The sequence below is a fragment of the Dreissena polymorpha genome, chromosome 12 (assembly GCF_020536995.1).
Source record: "Dreissena polymorpha isolate Duluth1 chromosome 12, UMN_Dpol_1.0, whole genome shotgun sequence".
NCBI classification, from domain to species: domain Eukaryota; kingdom Metazoa; phylum Mollusca; class Bivalvia; order Myida; family Dreissenidae; genus Dreissena; species Dreissena polymorpha.
This window is the reverse complement of record NC_068366.1, coordinates 45,075,995-45,090,814: the sequence shown is the minus strand read 5'-3', so window position 1 is coordinate 45,090,814 and position 14,820 is coordinate 45,075,995. Positions and strand designations below refer to the sequence as shown.

At 32.9% G+C, this 14,820-nt stretch overlaps 1 protein-coding gene across 1 annotated transcript; it reads left to right on the top strand.

Moving 5' to 3' along the window:
• The first annotated feature begins 253 nt into the window (after positions 1-253).
• On the top strand, positions 254-6,880 carry LOC127853447 (uncharacterized). Its single transcript, XM_052387991.1, has 4 exons — positions 254-375; positions 3,141-3,486; positions 4,021-4,200; positions 5,025-6,880. Exons 2-4 carry the CDS (start codon positions 3,421-3,423, stop codon positions 5,190-5,192), a joined length of 414 nt encoding a protein of 137 aa, XP_052243951.1. The 5' UTR covers positions 254-375; positions 3,141-3,420; the 3' UTR covers positions 5,193-6,880.
• The last annotated feature ends 7,940 nt before the right edge of the window (positions 6,881-14,820 follow it).

Here is a 14,820-nt window from a genome sequence, read left to right as displayed (position 1 = left end):
TCAAATCACGTGCATTCATTTTTAAATTACTGCTTTTAATATTAGATCGCCGTCTGAACCATGTTGTAACAATATCAGTTAAAGTGTATGTAACAAAGACACATCTGTAATCTAGAATAAACTCAACTCTATTACACTTAAGCAGGAAAAGATACAAATCGTCTCATATGACGAGTGAATGGATCCACATGTCGACATATCGACAATAACAGCTCTGTGGTAGGGAAATTCAAATAGCTTTACAATGTAGCATCGGAACATATAGGTATTCAGGTCTCAGTAACAGAAACACACGTAATGCTTAAAGGTGTTTTAAACGAACATAATAAAAACTTACGAGTGTTGGATTTATCCGGAGCAGAAGAAAGCTATTTGGTACGGTGATAAGTAAATCAACCGCTCATGTGAGCATTTTGTATTAGTAGTGATATTAATGATACTTGTAGTAGTAATAGTATCGGTAAGTGTAGGTGTTATTGTTGTTGTTTGATGTTCATGATGATTTGATTTTTGTTTCTTGTATTGTTGCGATTGATATGTTTGTTTGTTTATGTTTCACTTTATGGTATTGTTGCTGTAGTTTTTTTATATGTTTTTGTTTGGTTGCTGTCATTGTTGTACTAGCACAGCTGTTATTCTTGATAGAATATCGTTTATTTTCATATCATCTTATTAACGATACAATCGACATAATCTACGTATCAATGTTCAGACATAAATATCATTCCATTAATTTTAATGAACGTAAAAGCTGCAGCTTTATACTTTAACCCATTTATGCCTAGTTGACTCTCCCATCCTTCTAAATTGGATCATTTTATTTCCAAAATTAGGGATGTCTAGTATATTTATTTCTATATTTAGATTTTTCTTGGAGAAATTCCGTTAAGCAAACAGAAAACAGTCTTCGCTGTTTGCCAAGGTCTTTTTTCTCTAGACACTAGACATAAATGGGTTAATATTCTTATAATTATATCCTGTCAGTTATGATAATATGCGACAATACTTTATGTTTCAATATTCTTATAATTCTATTATCTCAGAATTAGTATAAACGTCCATATACCTATCTTTAGTTTATTATCTCAGTAAACCAACCTGCATGCTCGCAAATTCAAACAACTGACATTCTTACAACATTAAAACAACTCAAATTGTTTACTGTTTACACATTCAAGCAATCAACACTCTTGTACGTTCAAACAACTGACAAGTTAGCGCATCAAACATTACATATACAAATTAAAACAACTGGCATTCTATCAAATCCAAGCAATGACATTCTTAAAAGTTCCAACCATGTTGTACATTCAAACACCTGACATTTCCCACATTCAAACAACTAAAGTTCTAACAAAACCAAACGCCTAACATTCATACAAAATAAAACAGTGTTTCACATTCACAACTAGTGTTTTCGCTGTTGACTAAGACGTTCGACTATAAACTAAATGTTTAGGTTTGTATATATCCCCCCTTTGTTTAAGGTTTATTCAGGCAATCGAGACAGACAGGAGTTGTATGAGGCATTACCCGATAATTCCTGCTTATGGTCAAAGCTAGACGTACTGATCGCACATGTGCATCGGTTCTAACTGACAAATCTATTTATATTATCATTTACTTAAAAAGAATTACAGAGATAAATACCGACCGTGAATGACACAGATGATATAGTTTGACTGTTGGTATATTGTTTTGAGTTGATTACTGTTCATGACGTAGTACGCACTGTTGGGATGCAAGTTATGCAAAAAAAACATTGCACATTGTTTCAAAAGACAGGTTTGAATCTACGTTTCACGAAAATTTTATTTTAACGTAAAGAGAGTAGACACTATTTGGATTTTTATTATTTTCAAATAATTGAAATAACATATGTGCTAAAAATGTATGGTTTGTTTTTTCGTGAATATGGCAATACGAGTTTACAAAACCAATTGGCACAATGTGTATTAGCAAAAAAACTGTAATAATTGATGTAAATGCATAATGTATTGGAAAACAACTTATTGCTAAACATAAGCTTCAAAGTGTTACATTGCTTATCATACGTTTTTGAACATGTACGGCGCCAAAAATCGGTGTATGTACTTCGATAAAACAATTATATTTTATATTGTCTAAGACCGTAAACCGTAACAAATGTAGAAATACGTTTTTGTCTGCAACCTATGGATTTATTTTCTTAAAAAACATGCGATCATATATATCAGAACTATATTTTCACTTTCTTTAACGACTGTATAACTCAAGGGATTGTGTTAATCTGTCGGCATGTCTTTGCCATGAACAATGCCATCCTAGTTGTCTTTCAAGTAACACTTAAACACACACTTTTGTATGTTCATTCTGTCTGGGAGGTAGTTGTACGACTTGTGCACTGTGTCCTCAAATGAATTAGTAGGTATGTATCGTGGCGTTTTTGGCAACTAGTTTCACAACACACAATTTTTGTCTTGATTTAAATTCGTCTGTATCAGCAATTGTGGGTGCAAACAATACATAAGAATTACTTTGATTCTCTTAAAGAAGAAAAAAAAATATTTCATTAGAGATGGAATTTCAGTTTTATGGCAACATCTTTACGAATGCGTCACCGGTTTCTTAAAGGCAACCGAATTCATTAAGGTCAAAGCCCTGTAATACATCATTTTGATTTTCAGTTCCTTCTTCACGAATTGCCAATTGTTATGGTATAATAATTTTTGTCAACCAGTTTTTATCATTTAATCTGATTGTATGCGTGTGCTATGAATAGTTGATGGTCTCAAGGCGTATTCAATGTTTGCACCGATTTTTGAATGCAATAAATGAATGATGCAATTCAATTGAATTTAGTTTACGGCCTCTGCTCTTGATATTAATTTGCTGTTATATTGCTGTCGTTCTTTTTTCATTGCTTGCATTACGTAAATTATTTATTTATTTAATAGCAGCAAAACTGAGAAAGGCATTAAACAACTGGTAATTGTCAATTTTATTTATTGAAATTGTTTGTGACCAAGTGGACAAACATGATTTAGGAATCTTAAAACCGATTTTAAAGATTCATTGGAACCATACTAAAACGGCGATACACAGTTGATGCATACAATAAAATATTGGGATTACAATGTACATTTTTCCATTTGTGTTAGGAGTACTAGCGCAGTCAATATTGACAAGAGACAAAAGAAGTCAACGCATCGTGGTATATACAAGCGCGACTGCCAGTGTTTGAAGTATACTCTCCATGACGTGGACTGGTAATATGAGCAAGGACCTGACCTTGTGACTAATCCCTGGGGTCAACGTCAATAAAGAGTTCGCTGTAAAGAGATAATTGCCAGTGCGACTGTGATGGAACAATACAGGAGACGCATTTTTATTTCTCTAAAGCCAAGCACCCGCTTATGACTAGCGTTAAATATAGGGAGAATGTCGCTACAGACGGTGTTACCACAGGCATATTTCTTCTTGCTGGAGTTAATAATCATACACGTGGTAAGATATGAACTTGTTGTTTTTATAGAAATTATCAGCGCTAAACTATGTTCATTAATAACTGCAGGTTTTGAAATTTATACATAATTACCCGTAAAATGGTACGGCACTGTAAATTATTAAGTTCAACTACAATTGATGGTTATCGTGAACATGCTTTCTACTTATTGACTTTTTTAAATTTGTATTATTTATTTTCTTAGTATAATTTATAAAATTCACTTTCTTCTTGAAATCTATTTGAAACAAAAATAATTCTCACTATTTAAAAAGAAGATTATAAATATTAACATGTGAGTTTAGTCTTCTTATAATTAAAACAGTTTCAACCAAATAAATGTAAACTTTGAATGTACATAGTGTGTACATTCAGTTTATATATCGTAGGTAACACTGTTCATTCTCATCAATGTACATGATCCATGTGCGAATAAACCTCCAATTTTCTCTGTATCAAGGAAATAGATTATGCAATATATAAATCATGGATTATCCAAAACATGATGTTCGTATATTAAAATGTATTTAATACAGCTTCAAGAGGCTGCACTTGGCATGTTCGCTATTTCGAACCAAACCTGCTGTAACGGCGTACTTGGCTATGCTGGGCCAGACAACCAGATGCCGTGTGCAGAAATGCGATGTTGTAACTCGGACGAAATCGTTGCCTTACAGAGAGTGAATCACGCCTTTGGCTTCTGTTTTCGTTGTGTGGTAAGATTATTCCACCCATTTCGTTATGCTCTTCATATCGTTATATTGTACTCAGTTGTTTTTGGGGGGATATTCCGTATAACGTGATGAAAAATGCAAAAAAAACTCATACGCAGCTTATAACACTAACGATTTAATTAACTTATTTATTATTAATAAATGTAGGCCACACTTCTTTTGTTTCCACATTGGGAAATGATTGAGATTATTTTCTTAGATCTAATACAAATAATTAAGTTGCAATATTGTTCGGTTTTGTAAAATATCATAAATATGTTCATAATTCAGTATAAAAAGCGATTTGTGGAAAACAAACACATCATTCATTCATATTGAAACGATGTTTAGTTTTATCTTACACAGAAGTATGCGTTTATACGAATCACAACGCTGTTTGGCTTTTATGGCCAGCCGTAATTTATCACAATATTGTTAAGCCTTTATTAAACATTTGTATAATAATTGTATTTATATTAGAAATGTTACGTTAAGATAGTGTCTCAAAAGCATGCACTGCGTATACAACTGTCCTTTTTATGAACTTAAATGGCGCTTATTTTACTGAAGACTGTTTCTTATTTTAAATGTCCATGTTACAAAAACGTAAAATGTTAAAATATATATTTTGTGTAGCGAACGTGCATAAAGATTTAATAAAAAATCACGATTATCGCTTCAGATGCAATAATAACAATATTAAATTCTAAAATGTCTTACTGGCACAACACAACGAATATTTCGAATAATCGACTCAGACTCTGTAACTTTTGTTCTCACTACATTATGTTACTTCTATTTTTCCTACATCATTTTGTTCTTTGCAGCCAGAGACATCCTCCAATAGTAATTGTTACAACGACAATCAACTAGTCGCGACAACAAATGAAAGCAAAATAGAATACGCCTTGAAAACTTGTTGTAAAGGACTCAAATTTACAGTTCTCACATATTTCGAAGGCATCGCTTTAACAATAAAATGTGTGAAGAGGTGATGGTGATTGATAAACATGTAGCGGACAGCAACACTTATTGTCGCGTTGTGTGGATATATACATTATGATGTTTGTCTGGACTTACGGGGAGTTTATCGCTTTCAGTTATAAGTAACGCATGGTATATAAATGACGGGGACAATTTATACCTTTCGAATCCAAAGGAAAAAATAAACACCACGTATCTTCTAAAAATGTATCGATATAACAGTGTCTCCGGATTACTGAAATTAAAGCGATTGGAATTCAGAAGTATAAACAAATTCATTTAATCCAGTTCCCTGGCATAAAGCTCTGGTTTTTTTATAACCGATTCAATCAATATATATGTGACAAAAATGACTCACGTATAACCACATTCAACTGCAAAGTGCTTGGAAATATTTGGTACAGATTAATAAGTCAGTGAATGTGTGCATGTTCACTTATTACAAATGATTACATAGTTTTGAAATTGTTTGTGCTGTTATAAACAGTTCATACAAAGTGTTTACTGTGACGAATGAACTTTCTCTTATAATGTTACCGCAACAGACTTCATCGACATAACAAAGCATAGTCGTGCTATAATGTCAGCTTGTATGCACATGGTGGGAAACATGTGTCGCCCGATAAGCGTATCGTTTAAAGTATCAACCGACGAAGTGGGATAGCAGCAACTCGAAATTTACCTGCAGAAATACGTTCTATTATTTCTTATCATGTACAATTTTAAAACCTATTTAAGGACGGTTTCCTCTGTCCTTTCACACAATACGAGTGGATCAAGAAACAAACAGATTACTTACCGTGGAATGGTTACTATTACAAATCACTGAGTTCAATAAACAACTCCATGGGAGTTAGAAAGCGGAAACATAGCATCGTAAATTGTACCAATTTATTTCATAATGAATACATGTCGAATGAACTTATTAAATTATGTTATTCGTAAGCTCTTTCAGTTTTGTTTCGTTGAAATGGTCATTATTTGCAGCAGTCAGATTTTGTTTTCATATTAAGGTGTGTTTTTTTTATCAAATAAGCAATTTGTCGGAGAGTTATATTCTTTGTTGTTCTGGGTCATCTCTCTTAATATAACATTGATCTCTGCATCAAACACTGAAAGATGTTTACGAAGCTTTGTTTTGTGAAGGCTATTATCTGAACAAACTGCTAATTGCAACAGTTTCTACAGCATTCAAGTATCGTATAGATACCAGACGTTGAGCGGGCTTAATGCATCAAACATGTATCACAACAGAAGAAAGGCCCTTTGAATTCGATCTTGACGAAATATTCGTTCTACATCTATTAGTCTGCCATGGCTAAAAGGCGATGTCAATCGGTGTTGAGTTGCCCTTCAACAATTGTTCAACAAAGTGTTTCCCGAAACCATGTCTGAAGAAAATGATTGACTACGCAACACTTGGAATAATGGACTAGGGGAGTAGTGTCACGTTATTATACAATAATTTTTTTCTTGTTTTAAATGTAGAAATATTAGAAGACATTTGTTTACAGCAAAGTAATGCTCTGCGCATGAATTGGCTAAAAGAAGTCGGTATACGGCCGTCAGAATGATGGATTTTTTTATTAATTTCTTTATTAATAGTACGAACTATTTTTGAAAATCGATTTATGAATTTTCAAAAAATGTGATTCCATAGAAATAAATTATGCATTATAGACAATACAACAGTTGTCAAAAAGGAAGTAAAATCTTGCTCTATATACAAACTAGGAAACCCTTTAGCATTTTTCCAAAAATACCATTTTATGAACACTTGTTTGTATATTAATATATTTCCGTTTTATTTAATATTTGTGAACATGATACTTTGCCGTTTACCGAGTATCCATTACAGGTACATAATTTTCATACTTTATCCCAAAAGCAATAACAACACCATTAGTTGAAATATAGCATAGAGGATGTTCAACTCAAGTTATGTATTTAAACTATATACACAGAATATTTTTTATTTAGTAGTAGGAGTAGTAGCAGTAGTAGTAGTAGTAGTAGTAGTAGTAGTAGTAGTAGTAGTAGTAGTAGTAGTAGTAAGTAGTAGTAGTAGTAGTAGTAGTAGTAGTAAGTAGTAGTAGTAGTAGTAGTAGTAGTAGTAGTAGTAGTAGTAGTAGTAGTAGTAGTAGTAGTAGTAGTAGTAGTAGTAGTAGTAGTAGTAGTAGTAGTAGTAGTAGTAGTAGTAGTAGTCGTAGTAGTAGTAGTAGTAGTAGTAGTAGTAGTAGTAGTAGTAGTAGTAGTAGTAGTAGTAGTAGTAGTAGTCGTAGTAGTAGTAGTAGTAGTAGTAGTAGTCGTAGTAGTAGTCGTAGTAGTAGTCGTAGTAGTAGTAGTAGTAGTAGTAGTAGTAGTAGTAGTAGTAGTAGTAGTAGTAGTAGTAGTAGTAGTAGTAGTAGTAGTAGTAGTAGTAGTAGTAGTAGTAGTAGTAGTAGTAGTAGTAGTAGTAGTCGTAGTAGTAGTAGTAGTAGTAGTAGTAGTCGTAGTAGTAGTAGTAGTAGTAGTAGTAGTAGTAGTAGTAGTAGTAGTAGTAGTAGTAGTAGTCGTAGTAGTAGTAGTAGTAGTAGTCGTGTAGTATGTATAGTTAATAGTAATAGTAATAGTAGCTAGTAGTAGTAGTAGTGTAGTAAGTAGTTGTAGTAGTGTAGTAGCTAGTAGTAGTAGTAGTAGTAGTGTAGTAGTAGTAGTAGTAGTAGTAGTAGTAGTAGTAGTAGTAGTAGTAGTAGTAGTAGTAGTAGTAGAAGTAGTAGTAGTATATGAAAAGGCTTATTGAGAAATAATCATATGTGAATTCAGTTGCAACACATTATATGCGATGACTGCATATAAAGCACATCAGTGTTCCCGCTTCTTTCATTTGTCATTCTCTTGGGAAATCACTGAAATTCTCGCTCCGATGTGCATCTAACCAGCATCTGCAACTGTTCAGATTACGTCGGTCGGTTTCGTGGCTGCAATGCACCATGTGCACAACAACATTCTGTATTGAAATTTATTGATTTTCCTCATATATTCCAACACACGATTTAGTCTTGGCGTTTATCTTCACGGGAAAGTTCAACTATTCCTTTGTGTATGCTACTATCTTTTTTAAATGTCTAGTTCATGATCAAAAGTATATTTTCAGCATACAGCGACATCTTGATTAAATGGGACTTTCGTCCAACAAATATTATTGATTAAGTACCACGAGCTATTCGTTAATCGCTACATATTGTAAAACATATACACATTTAGCAACAGTATTATGGGTCGTGACACAAACAGGTATATGGGTTGTTTTTCATTGTGAATCGTTTTTGCTTACATTCGACGTGATTGTATATGACAAAAGTAGCAGAATCATCATATTGTTTTCAAGAGTATTCAAAGTTATCATTGACAGTAGCTTACTATGTTACACAATTGTTACATGTTCAAGAAAGGTATCATATTTTAATCAATATTCAAATGCGCATATTTTAAATTTATAATATTTTGAATGATGTTTGATACATCATACAATAGTGGCAGAAATTGAATTTTGACGATTACACGCATACGTAGCCCATGATTAAAGCCTGATAACGTTTAACTAATTGAGCACTAATTAACTACAAGGGCTTTGTGACCGATGCGTTAATTCTGGAGTATAGAATTTCTAGTAATTCCGACTCGTCCGACACGGATAATGAAACCGTTTTGTAATGTCAATTTGACAGCGGGTAATTAAAATATTGATGCGAAAAAATCAACAAATATTGATAAATGTTGTAAAAATGAACAAGTTTCTTCATGATATAAATCAGATTATTCAATTTGCAAATATTTGATCAATCAGACCGTCCATAACATCAAAACATTGCAACGCAATTCAATCAGGGTTTCAGTATTTTAGTTATTAACCTAATTAGTGTGTAATCTCTAGCTCGGTCGAAATAAATTCAAAGTTTTAGCGCAGTGCCTTACTCAACTTTTACTATTGCGCAGAAAGCGTTTGTCTACATTAAATATCAGCGACCTCGACATTGAGCCAATTTGCCCAGAAGGGAATCCCAATCTAGATGTAAGGTACCAAAATCTTAATTCAAATATTCATCATTAACCCTTCTGTTTCTATGTTTAGAAGCGTTGACATTGACCTTTATCCGTCTTGCACTATAAAGACTCCAAAACAAGGTATGTGGCACAAACCATTGCAATACGATATATATAAATAAATATATATATATATATATATATATATATATATATATATATATATATATATATATATTTCGTTTCTAATTTTCATTTTGTATTACTAGTGAGCTGGATGTAGTAACGTAAACGTCGTATATTTATGCTCAAGCATTCGTATAACATAAGTGTTTGCTAAAGAAGAGAAAATCAGAAGTCGCCGGTTATTGCTTCTTAACCGCTAATCAAATTTCAGAAATCCGCGTCTTTCCATTCCATTGAAAGATCTAGAGTAGCGATGGATACAGCCCATACAAAGATTGCTGACAGATCTTGCTGCTTGCTGGCAGTACAGGCAGCAACCTAAGTGAACTTAAACCTTCTCGATAACCCAATATGTGCGATAAATGTTTTATTTATCAGGCGGGCATCGATTGATAATCACATGGCATTGACATTAAATTAAATAGTAATGCATTTATGTTTATACTATGAGAAAAATAATAACAATAAACCCCAGATAAGTTGATGTGTTTATAATAAAAAATAGCGTAATACTTTAGTGTGTTTCTATACAAAGACAACAAATGCATGTCCGATGATACTAGATTCTTAACGTTCTGTGTTTATTATGCAAACTTACAACTTACAAAAATAAATATAATTTTATCTAAATTCAATTAAACTATATAAAAGATCTGCAAGAATATATCTTACCATTAAAACTGTTAAATATATTTGAAAGTAGATAAGATTAAAACAAAATATATCAGTCCATAACAGAATCACATTTAAACAATATGTAGTTTCAAATTATATGCACAGACATTACACTCTGGCTGTTTAGCCTTTTTAACTTATTGCTGTAAATTGAATACAATCATAGTAAGCACTCACCTTTAGCAGGTATAAGTCAGTACCATGTTAGCAAATGAAGAACGAGTTAATTGTACGAGGCGTTGCAAAGCTATAATTCGCTTTCATATACACATAAGGCAGATAATGAGGTGCATTGTGTAAATTATACAATTATTACAATAATTAAAAGTCTTTTACATAAGAAAAATACATAAGGAATATGTGTTTATAAATATTCTATATTCTTCATTTAACTTGCACTCACAATAATTATTAAATTAAACAAACTGAAATTTCAAGTTTTTTAATTCAATACTATTTGTGACATAAACATGTTTCTATATATTAAGCGCTATACTATGAAAATCAAAACAAGTGTTTGTTTTCTTAACAACGATGAATACCTATATGCTTCAATACAAAATTGCAATAGTCTACGGTTGTGCAGACTAGTTTTCTTTTGCTATCAAATAGGGATACTGCGAACGGATACTCAATGGAAACAGTATCGAATATTCTTGAACCTCTAACAGGTGGAATCTTGCATTGAACAATTAACAATAGTGAACATTCATCTGCCTTCGATGTCATGTTACCCATCTTAAATTATTGAACATTAAAATAACTAATTTTATTTTAAAACCAGTCATGTGTTTTTAACAATCAAACATTTCAATTTATACCAAATCGAACAACTAAGATTATTGAATATTCAACCAAGATTCATTTTTGCACATTTAAACCATTATATGCTTGCTCATATCGTTCGTTGCTGTATACTATGATATACGGCCCATCAACTTAAAATATGAAAGTGTGGTATTGATCAAGCTTTGTTTAATCCAAGACAAAATTCAAGACAGGCTATTCTTATATGTGGCAAGGAGTAATGCTTGCTACCTATGGTCAAGCAAGACTGGGCACATTAGACAAGAATTATCTTCGGTTCCGAACATAATATGTATTAACTGCTGCGGATTAATGAAAATGGAATTATTTATGAGTGTAACTGGCATGACTTTGCTTGAAACTGATCACAGTCGATTCGGAAACGAGAACTACAAAACGAACCGAACTTATTTAATGTATTGTAAACTTGTTTTGACTAAACGTTTACTATAATTGAGAATATATTGAAGACATATTAAATAAGACTATAGTTGGGCGTTTTACTGGTAAATGACGCAATCGATCCGTAAATAAATCATTCCTCGTTCGTGATAAGCAATACATATTATTTATTTCATGCTGAATTCATTTATCTGTTTTGTTATTGTGCTTTTTGTGTTTTTTAATTCATATAACACAAATTGCAAGAGGCCACATTAAAAAAATGGCACTAATTGCTTACATACAGACATATATATTGTTATGTTGTAAGCGTGTGTTTGAGCTTGCTTTCGTACGTGCGGGTGAGTGAATGTAATTATGTTCTCATTAAGTTGACTTCTAAGAATCTTTATGCATTTTTGACATAATTCATTTATTTGTTTTTAACATTGTTTGAATATTCAAGATAACAGAGATTGATTAAAGTGCATCAATAACATATATATATTGCAAAGCTTCATTCGAATGTGTCCTCAAAATGTCTGCAACCACATAACGTTATGAAAGCAGCGATACGCATTTTTCTATCCACTCAGCAGATACATGGTTTCCTGTGGTATAATTGGAATAATATGTGGCTATATATCAAATACCATTGTAGTGTAAATACTCATACATATTCACTACTTCGGAGACTCTAGAACTCGAGGGAATGTATTAATCTGTCTGTGTTTTTTCTTTGTTATGAACAAGTTCATCAAAATTACTTCTTAAATGAGATTTCGTAAAATTAATTACTAGCATGAACAAACATATATTCAGTTAACCGTTTTCTCCACTTTAAATGTTACAATGTGAAAATCAATGTTCGTAATTCGTTACGTTGAAGCTACTTAAAGTAGCGCAATATATGTACTAGGGACGTTTAGAATCATGTACATGAAACAAACAAAAACGCACTTACAAATTCAATTAACAAGATACAAATACCCTTCTGCGACATCTGTATAACTCTTCTTAGTAAGTAATTAAATATTCCATTGTAAGTTATCGTTATTACGTAATGTACTCAATGTGATAATACATGTAATCTTTATCAATCGAAATAATTAAGTGACCAAGATTTTTGCTCATTTGAATTGCGTTCAGCATGTGGTATGTAATAACATTTGCGCTATTGTCTTGATATACTTTCAGAATAAGATTTAGTTAGCTATCTTGTATACACTATATACACTATACCAGGCCTTTGACACCGCAAATGAGACAAGAGACATGAAATCAGCTTTAAGTGAAGATATTGATGTCAAGACAACAAATAAATGTATGTACATCCAACGAAAGGCTCAGGAACTCTCTATCACATTTTGCTCAAAGTGTTGTCTAAAAGCTAAAGTAAGTTTTATCATTAATACGGCTTAGAAAAAGATTAATTGGAAATGTGGACACATACCAACGGAAAACAAAACTCTTGTCTCGCTATATATTTTTCAATATCCCCTGTTGTTCAACAAAACTAGCCAATTTCTCAAACAATTGCTTTTATTTTGTTTAGTAAAAAGATACACGGACATGTGAACGGAAACAAAACAAATCAGTTCGAGTCTTTACAGCTTATGTTAATGTTTTATAGCGAAATCTCTACTCCTGCTTCGCTGCTGTTTTAAAAAAAACATAATCCATTAAGACCAATTAGTTTGATATAGAAAGCAGTTTTAACAGTACGTTACATCAGTAATATGCGACTTTTGAATTTATTCGTAGTATCTGTTGCCTTGCCTAGTTGTTCATATTTATGCTCTGTTTAAAGGTCGTCCTACCTGATCACATCATACAAAAGTATTGACTGAGTTCAGTTCTTAATATAAATGTCGATGCGTTGTAAAGAGACGCGTTATTATCTTTTCACCCCAACCATCCCTGTATGACTAGCTTTAAATATAGAAATAATGTCTATTCAGAGGTTGCTATTACACAAGGTAACTATAATTATCCTGGTTAGATATTCTTACAAAATATCGACGCTTTAATATGGTCTCATCAAATGAATTGTCTGTTATAGTTTATCTACAATTGGTATACAATATGTTTCAATAATGCCACTTCAAAAAATGAATGAAAATATTGTTGATGCTTATTTTTTTAATCTGCTTGCTAACTTTCTACGTATATTGAAAAAAAAAACACTTTATCTAAGTTTCCGCAGTGTAATATTCATTTTCCTAACTGTAGCTATTTGAAACCAAGCTAAATTTAATATTTAAACAAGATATGTTGCATCTTTCATATAAAATCCAAATAGTTTCTTACGACTATATTCGATTGAAAATAACGGTTGATTACTGTGCTGTCGTTTTGGTTTTATTATCGGAACAACCTAACATTGTTCGACAGTACCTTCTGTTTCAAGAAAAAAAACAGAACAATAAACAGATTTTACGCTTTTATATCCCAGGTAGAGGTTATAAACACGAAAGGTGAGAGAGAGAGAGAGAGAGAGAGAGAGAGAGAGAAGAGAGAGAGAGAGAGAGAGAGAGAGAGAGAGAGAGAGAGAGAGAGAGAGAGAGAGAGAGAGAGAGAGAGAGAGAGAGAGAGAGAGAGAGAGAGAGAGAGAGAGAGAGAGAGAGTCCATCGCGCGTCATTTCTGCCAGAAAAGCTGGAGTAACTAATGCATGACGATATATGCAATCTCAAAACCTGAAATGAGTATGTATTACCTGCCCACCACGTGTCAATCCTGCCAGAAAAGCTGGAGTATCTAATAAATGACGTTATATGCAACCTTGAAACCTGGAATGAGTATGCATTACCTCTCCACCACGTGTCAATCCTGTTAGAAAAGATAGAGTTACTAATAAATGCCGTTATATGCAATCAAGAAACCTGGAATGAGTATGAATTACCTTCCACCACGTTCCAATCCTGCCAGAAAAGCTAGAGTAGCTTATGAATGACTTTATATGCAATCTGAAAACATGGAATGATTTTGCATTACCTGTCCACCACATATCAATCCTGCCAGAAAAGATGAAGTAACAAATGAATGACGTTATATGCAATCTGGATCTGAAGTGAGTATGCATTACCTGTCCGCCACGTGTCAATCCTGCCAGAGAGATAAAGTAACTAATGAATGACGTTATATGCAATCTGGAAACCTGGAGTGAGTATGCGTTACCTGTCCTCCACGTGTCAATCCCGCCAGAAAAGCTGGAGTAACTAATGAATGAATATGCAATCCTGCTAGAAAAGCTAGAGTAGCTTATGAATTACTTTATATGCAATCTGAAATCCTGGAATGAGTATGGATTTTGTGTCAAACGTATGTCAATCTTTCCAGAAAAGCTGGAGTAATTAATGAATGACGTTATATGCAATCTGGAAACCTCCAATGAGTATGCATTACCTGTCCGCCACGTGTCAATCTATCCAGAAAAGCTGGAGTAGCTAATGAATGACGTTATATGCAATCTGAAAACCTTGAATGAGTATGCATTACCTGTCCACCACGCGGAAATCCTGCCAGAAAGATGGAGTAACTAATGAATGACGTTATATGCGATC